The 8,702-nt window shown below is 37.3% G+C and overlaps 1 protein-coding gene across 1 annotated transcript in view; it reads right to left on the bottom strand.

Annotated features, from left to right (window-relative positions):
* Positions 1 to 8,702, bottom strand: part of OGT (O-linked N-acetylglucosamine (GlcNAc) transferase) — a 54,379-nt gene that overhangs the window by 35,131 nt on the left and 10,546 nt on the right. Inside the window, exons 4-6 of the mRNA XM_007959001.2 lie at positions 6,312 to 6,380; positions 2,949 to 3,065; positions 296 to 375 (exon numbers count right to left, since the gene is read on the bottom strand). Coding sequence (XP_007957192.1) covers positions 296 to 375; positions 2,949 to 3,065; positions 6,312 to 6,380 — 266 coding nt within the window. The remainder of the gene's footprint in view (positions 1 to 295; positions 376 to 2,948; positions 3,066 to 6,311; positions 6,381 to 8,702) is intronic.

The following is an 8,702-nucleotide window of genomic DNA, read 5'->3' as shown; positions in this document are numbered from 1 at the left end:
ATTTACTTAGCATTCTGAATCAGATCAAAAGAATACTGTAGCCTAAGAAATAACAATTTCATTTACAATAAAGGAAATTTCAACTAAACTCCCAGCAAGAAGGATAATAGCTTTCAGGAAAGCCAACAATGAAAAGTCAGGCAGCAATATCTACAAATAAAACTATCAGGGGAAAAACTGAATAATACTAGAAAAGGGAATTTTATTTCAATGGACCATTGGCAAAATTTCCGTCCACTCTGAAGTGCCAATACAACAAAAATTCAGGAAAATTTATCAAATAGAACACGCTCACCTGTCAAAAATGCGTGCCTCTTTCAAGACATTTCCCAAATTGATATAAGCATCCAGAAAATTTGGGTCAAGGGTGACAGCCTAAAAATGACAAGACAGTTACAAATTAGAGTTTTGCCAGATTAAATTCCCAATTACAACTTTTCATTTTGGGATCATTTTAGACGTCTAATGGAACAGTGCCTAAGACATTTGACTACTAACCAGAAGGTTGATGGTTCAAACCCACCAGCCTCCCCACAGAAGACTGGGCAATCTACTTCCATAAGGATTCACTGCCTTGGAAACCTAATTGGGGTTGCCATGAGTTGGAATAGACTCGAAGGCAGTGGGTTTGGTTTTTTTGGTTTAGACCTCCAATTACATTTTTCTATTAAAATTAAATCTTTTTTTAAACCCCGTATTTATTTAGTATACTCTCATCATTTACAGGCTCAATGTTATTAAAATAACTTCTCATAAAAGAGCAAAAGGATCCTGAAGGGAGAAATACAAAAACTAGGTCTATTCCAATTTTACTGATTATTTAATAGTTTTTGTTCCCACCTTATTCACAATCTAAAAAATATTGGCAGGAAATAGCAACAAGCTCTTATTGAAAAGAAAATACATACCCCAGTAACGAGAACTATATATTTAGTAAGATATGTAGCTAGAGCTATACATTTGCTATTTGTTACTTTATTACATAATTTCATCCAAATACTTTCTTAAAATATTCTTAAAACCCAAGTCAAAAAGAAAAAAAAAAAAAAAAAAAAAAAAAAGGGAGCTCTGGTGGCGTGGTGCCTAAGGCATTTGACTGCTAACCCAAGTAGTTTTTTAAAAGATAGCTATATCAAGAGCAATGATTTTCAACCTTCACAGGATAGTTAAATCAAACCCTCTGAAGATGGGACCAGGACATCTGGTGCCTTTTACAAGCTACTCATGTGCAGTAAGGTACAGAACCACTGATCAAGAGGTACTCCTACAGTGTAAATGCAAGCCTTAACCAAAACACTGAAAAAGTAAAGCTAAAGAATACTATACAATTCTATAGTAAACATAACAAAGCACAATTAACTTAGACTGTCTAGTGATAGATGTCCATTCCAAAAATATTTTTAACTTTTTATTACGGAAACTTCCAAACATATACAAAAGCAGAGGAATATATAACAAAACTCCAGGTCCCCATTACCCATCTTCAACAATTAAATCATGTTCAATCTATACCCTACTCACTTCTACTCCTAGATCATTGTAAATCCCAGACACATCATTCCATTACAAAATATTTCAGCATATATGTTAGAGGTAAGAATATTTTTCCTCCAATCATAACCATATACCATTATTACTTGTAATTCCTTGGTATCAAATATCCATTCAGTGACAGTTTCTGATTCATAATCTTGAATCAAAATCCAAATGAGATTCATAAAATATAACGTGTCAACGTGTCTTTGTAAGCGTCCTTTTCCTTTAAAGGTTTAATTTAAATTTCCATTTACATTCCTGTAATTTGTTGAAGAAATCACATCCATTGTCTTATAGCTTCCATAGTTTGGATTTTGCTGATTGCATCCCTATGGCATTCTTTAACATGTTCTCCTGTCCCCTGTATTTCCTATTAATTGGTAGTTAGAACTATTGTGATTACTGTTAGATGCCATCAAGTCAATTCTGCTTCATGGCAACTCTGTGTGTGCAGAGTAGAACTGCTCCACAGAGCTTTCAAAGCTGTGATCTTTTACAAATAATCACCAGGCCTGTTTTTTGAAGTGTTTCTGGGTAAGTTTGAACCACCAAGCTTTTGGCTAGTAGTCAATCAAGTGCTTATTAACTCCTGCTAGTTAGAACTAGAAGCTTCCAATTTGGGTTCTTTTCTCCTTTTGCAAGATTAATTCATTGGTCAAATTGTTTACTTATATCACAAGGTACGTTTAATGTCTAGTTGTCCCTTTTTTGTCATTAATAAATGCTGACATATATTAATGGTGATATTCTAATTCTATCTTTCCTTCTTTATTTATTAGAAGGAACACTTCTACCAAGAGAAACTTTCCCCATTAACTACTGAGGTACCCTGAAGTCCAGTTCATGTAGGAGAGAGAAGACAGATGTTTTAATCTTCCCTTTTGAAACAAGTTTTCAAAATGAGTTGCTCCTTATTATCTTTCAAAGATAGATAAAAGAATTTTAGTGTAACTATGAATCAATGGATTTAAACATACTTGATAAAGTTTCAATGTTTCAGTTATCATTCCTATTAATGCGCAAGTATTTTTAGCCAGTAGGAGCCTCTACAAGTTGCCTCTTGAATCCCTTTGACACAAAGTAATAAAGTTTCCTTGTTTTCTGGTTATGACAAAGCATTCTAGGCTAATTTTGCACATTTCCTGACAGACTTCTAATTAGCCTTTTAGCCAAGTCCTGACAAAAAGTAAAGATACCCATTTTAGAAAAGCGTCTTTAATTATGAAAGTACATTCTCAATGCAAAACTGGAAACTCTGCCAAAACATATACCATCCAATGAACATTGCAATACAGTCAGAGAAACAAAGATATTATGAGACTGTTTAAGTAAACACTTATTATTCGGTTCTAGTAAAAACACCTGCATATACAAGCACTTCATAAATATCAATTATTAATTTAATGACTAACCTTTTCAAAGTGATGAATTGCAAGCCAAATCTCCCCTTGTGCGTTAAAAACACAGCCAAGATTACTCCAAGCTACTGCAAAGTTTGGTTGCGTCTCAATTGCTTTCAAATAACATGCCTTAGGAGGGTTTAATGAAAGAAGATGGGAGGGGAAGGAGGTAAAGGGAAAGGGGAAATTTTGTAAAGGGGAAAAAAAAAAAAGATCGGGGGAGGGGGGAAGAAGGTGATATCATTATTCCTTCTCTGACCAGCCAAAAGTGACCCTGCAGCATAGGCTCGCTTGCGCCAAAACTAATGCGCTGCCACAGCTGGCTGCTCCTGCGCGTGCGCCACCAGAACCCAAGTGCAAACCACCATGTTCAGTTCTGCCAACCAATGACCACCCCTTACATTGGGACTTATCTAGGAAGTCAGTGGCCTTAACAGTCTATAATGCGCTTCTCTTATCTGAACACCTAAGGGCTCTTATTATGTGTTCAAGTGATATCTAAAGGGTACCACGAAGGCTAAGTTTTCTTACTCTCACCATTTCCCAGAGTATGTTCTATGAAGTATCACTGGAAGAGGGATTTTGTGATCAAATGAATATGGAAAACAAAAAACAGATTTCTTTACTACAGTTCTTCTCTAAGCCAAATAGTATCTTCAGGATTCCCTGAACTTAGTTGACCATGGAACCTTTCTTTCACTGGGCATTTTATCGTAACACTATCGTAACACATTTGGGAAACGCTACTCTAAAACAATAATGTTCTCTACTAATACCAAACTATGCTGAGGAGGAAAATGTTTTTCTGCCAAATCAGATATAAAGCCAGGCTATAAGTTACTTCTTATAAAGTCTGTTTTCCAAAGGAGATTAAAGTTGAAACCTCGTATGACAGGATTGCACCTAGGTTGAGGTCCCTGTAATGCGAGCGCAAACATCGCTTGCGCAACCTAACAGCATCGCGCTGCGCAATCGCTGCGATCTGCTGCGCTACATAGAACACCCCTAGACGCAGTAAACGGCCAACCAGATCCATTAATCTACTAGACAGGCCCATAGAGAATATCTGTTTAATGAGATTAGCTGGATTCGAGGTATATTAAAACCCAATTTTATCCAAAAAGGCTACAGAATAGGACAGAGGGAGCCAGTCAATCAGATTACTCATCTAGTCAACCGTTCACAGGGGCTCATTTGCACGCTGCGCGTTAACGCTGCGCAGCCTTTGCGCTACTGCAGGGTCACAGCGCATCATCAGAAGAGCAGAATGCTGCAATCCAAACAAAGAAGAAAAAAGGAAAAAAAAATGAACAACAAGAAGAGTTAGAAGCTTTTACTAGTAAATTATCTCTAATAATTTTTAATATCTTAATTAAGTTTTACTTATCTTTGACAGAATTGTGGCTATAGTATAAAACATTCTCTTACATAACTTGCTTGTAAATAAAATTATTTTAAGCTGTTTCTGAAGCCACAAGACAGAAGATTCAGGCATGGAGGCAAATTGTTTTGCTGTGGCAGTTACAAACCCGTTACCATATTTCTCATCATGTGACTTTTCGGTGCGTTCCTTGCTGGAAGAGGAGGAGGAGGTGTGTGTCTGCCCTAGATCCAGGCCTCGAGCTCCCTTCAGCGAGGCACCTTACGCATGGAATAGGAGGTTTCACCCACCTGAAACCTTCTAAATACAATATCAATGGTGAAAAACCAAAAACAAGAGAGAAAATAAAAACAAGATCATTAGTAAAAGTTCAACAAAGCAATTGAAATTCTTTGGATGTCTATTACATATGGGAATGAGGACAGTCTCAAGTCTGTATCATGGGAAACATGCAGAAGGGAGAGGGTTAATTAGGGCTATTGCATACAGCAGGGATTTTTGCTGGAAGAAAGGCTCTTCATTTTCTACAAAGACAACTTAATTTTGCTTCCATCTACTAGGAATATGCTGGCTTGAATTTTCAAATGCACTGATTACAAAAGAAATACATTGCATTCTCAAAGAGTATTTTCTTGTTTACTAATTTCTCACAAAAACAGAGTAACATTTTTCAAAACTAGGTGTCTCCAGAGCTCTGAAATAAAGAAGTCAGCAACCTAAGGCAGGCGCAATGTCTCAGCCTAAACCGATCTCTAAAGCTGCAGTGAAGTGCAATTCATGTTAGCTGTCCGCTTGGTGGGGTGAAAATTAATAGGAACTTATCAAATATTTGTCCTATAAATTACCAATTAGACTTTTCAGCTAAAATTGAAATCAATTACAATTCATTAATTGGAAACCTACAAAAGGTTAATCCAAAGTATCCACAGAATTTCTGAGCTAAGCACTTTAAACTAGTGCCTTTTAACATTAGATGGTGATGAAAAACCTTGTCCCTCCCTGGATGAAGCAAACAGACAGCTACGCTGCGCATACACTCCACGCATTAGCATGCGCGTGGGGCTCAGAGCAACAGGTGGGAGTTTCAGAAGCATTCTGGTTTCTCCCCACTCCTCACCCCTGCAGCGCGGTTGCGTAAGGTGGCTTGTAACAAGACAATTTCATTTTAAATGTAATTTTAAATTATACTTTCAAAAGCTTTAATAACCCAACCTGGTGTTCAAATTCATTATTTGGAAACAGAATGCTAAAAGCCACCTTTCCACTTTGGCAAGTTTTCTTTCGATCAGTCCATTTCCCAAACAAACCAGCTTTATCCTTCTGACTTTTTTGTTTTTAAAGGAGGTAGGGTGGGAAGGAATAAAAGCAGGAAGTAAGGAAGAAAAGGCAGACAACTAGGATTGAAAAAGAGGAAAAAGGAACTTAGGGGAGGGAATGTGGATAAGAAGGAACAGGATGTTCCAATTATTAATTTATAATCATTTTAACAGCCTTTCTTCCACTGTAAAAAGGGTAAGGAAGATGAAGGGAGGAAGGTTAAATAGTTTTAAATGCCAGTATTATAGGGTAACATTTGGATGAAATTCTTCTCCACTTACAAGCCACAAAGGACTTAGAAGAGCAGCATTTTCAGTGGCACCTGCATCATATAGGAGTCTTGAGCCAAATCACAGGCGCTCTGCTTGTCACCAGCAGGCAAGCCTCAGATTTGAAGTAATGTTATCTATTCCCCCACACAAGATGGAGCCCATTGTTATAAAGATGATCTACCTCAGCAGAAAGGCTCCAAAATGTTCAGTTTCTTGCTTTACCCCAGATTTAGAACAGTATGCCAAAGTCTGGCCCTGCTCTAGTCTGAGGCGATTCATGCCATCAGTTTCCTCAGTTTCTTAGGACTGTTTTGTGAAGAGAGCTCAATGAAGAGTTGAAGATTTTGAAAAATGTACAAGTTTTCAAAAACACTAAAGTTTAACTGTGTTTTATCGAACACCTACCTTGGCTTCTTCCAAGCGACCCAGGGCTTTAAGCAGGTTCCCCAGGTCACTGCGAACACAGTACAAATCCTAGAAACCCAAAGATACTTTGTCATGAATTATATTCTGATTTGTCAATCAAAATTATCTGGTAATCACTCGTATGCATCTAGCCCCTGTCACCTAAAGACACTGCTTGACAAACTTAAGTACAGGACCACAATCCCTCATCCTCAATTCCAAAATCATGTGATGGCTAAATCTGACCTGAACTGACATGAAGCTATTTATAGAATTTATCTATCTCATTTATTCACTTAGCATGAATACTTATATATTTACTACAGAAATATAACTGTGTTTTATTCAAATTGAGAGTCTTATATATATTATTACCTTTCTAAAATCTAAAAAATTCTAAATTTGGAAAGCATTTGGCCTGATCAGTTTCAAATAAAAGGCCATGGGCCTTTCGGTAGCATCCCCTCTCCCCAAAGTCAGTCAAGTTAAAAAAAAAAAAAAAACACTTTTTTATTTAAAGTTATGATATGAATCACTCCTATCTCAAAGACCAAAAATTTTCCATAGTAGAAAAAAGAATTTAGCTAGAGATTACATATCAGCAAACCAGTCCTTAGGCTGTCAGGCATACTTAGAAACCTTGACTTCATTTCACTATTAGGCAGAAGTATCACCATCCAACCACTGCCTTATTCCTAGTACCTGCCACTAGATGACTCATTAATATGATGTGTCATGAGAGTTGAGAGTGTATGCATAATGAAAAGCAGTTGACTCTGCTTTTAATTAGCAGCTCAACTTGTGTTGCTAGCCATCTAAATCACTAGTCCATTTATCAGTATAAGAGACTTGTCAGAACAATCAGCTTAAATTTTTATTTGTCCTATTGTCTCTGTCAGTCAAATCAATCAGTCAACAAGCAGACAAAACAGCAATAGGGAGTACACTTACAGTCCAAACTGGTCCATGGGTGAAACAGCCTTAAAGTCCTGGAAAGTGAAATTTTGTCAACTGTGCCAAAATAACATCTCAGAAATTATTATATGTGTAACTGCAGTACGGTTCCCAGAGTCAGGTGATTGGTTTTACTGATAGCTTTTGTGACTTATATTATCATCCACTAAGTGAACCAAAAGTCTGCCAGCAAAGAGTAGATTGCCATCAAACATTCTCTTATAATTAAGCATACTGGGTCAGCTCCATGATTTACCCAACTCAATATTGTCCTTCAAGCAGTGATTGATTGATGTTACAATGCCACCCATGACTTCAGGCACAAAAGGTTAATACTAATCCTCAAAACACCATGTTGTTGTTGTTATGTGTCGTCCAGTCAGACTCAGACCCGACTCACAGTGACCCCTCCTTGGGTTTCCAAGGCAGTATCACTACAGAAGTAGATCGCCCAACCTTCCTTCCAAGGAGTGGCTGGTAGGTTTGAACCGCAAGCCTTCTACTTAGCAATCAGTGGCACACTACCAAAGCTCCTCAAAACATCATAGGTGCCATTTATCTTTTTTACCTTCTTATTATTCTTATCCTTCTCTAATTAGTCTAAGCACTTTTTACTCGTATTAAGAGTTCACTGTCAGCCATACATCCAAAATATAAATAAAACTTTAACAACTTAACAACATAAAGACAACCCAATCATAAAATGGGCAAATGAGTTGATTAACAAGGGTGGGAGGGGGGAAAAGGGAATTAATGGTGATGAAAAAATCATACTGATTAAGGGTAGAGTTACACAGCTGATTATTTTAATTGCTGTCAAGAAGTTGTACACTTGAAAAAAAAGTTGAATTGGCAAAAGTTGTGTGATAAGATGTATTTACAACAACAAAAATGAATAGCTGCTGAGCCTGCTTATGTATAACCAAACACCTCATGGGATTTGGTTCCTTGGTTTGGAGGTTTAGTGTCATGGTTTCGTGAGACATCCCAGTTAATTGGCCTAATATTGTGTTTGGTGCTTCTCTTCTACCTCCTAGTTCATTGCACAGCATATGGGGTCTTAAAAGGTTGCAAGTGGCCATCCAAGGCACAACAATCAGTCTTATCAGTCTTTATTCATCTAGAACAATAGAGAAAGGAAAAGTCAGGAAGAAGAGGAAGATATGAAATATGTAGCTAATTGCCTCCATGAACAAATGCCTCCTTTGCCATGAGACCAAAAGAACTGGATGGTGCCTGGCTACCATTACTGAAGATCTTCATCAAAGATTCCACAGAATAATTCTGATCAAAACAGGGAAAATGGAGACACAGATTTTCAAATTCTCATGTACTCCACACTTTTGGAGCCATGGAGGCTGGAGGAACCCCTGAAATTACTGCCCTGAGATAATCTTTAAACTTTAGACCACAAATATCCCCTGAAGTCTAAAACCA

Source organism: Orycteropus afer, unplaced genomic scaffold (assembly GCF_000298275.1).
Source record: "Orycteropus afer afer isolate SDZICR_OR568_19922 unplaced genomic scaffold, OryAfe1.0 scaffold01301, whole genome shotgun sequence".
Lineage (NCBI taxonomy): Eukaryota > Metazoa > Chordata > Mammalia > Tubulidentata > Orycteropodidae > Orycteropus > Orycteropus afer.
The sequence above is the reverse complement of the archived record's forward strand: the minus strand, read 5'-3'. Positions and strand labels throughout refer to the sequence as shown.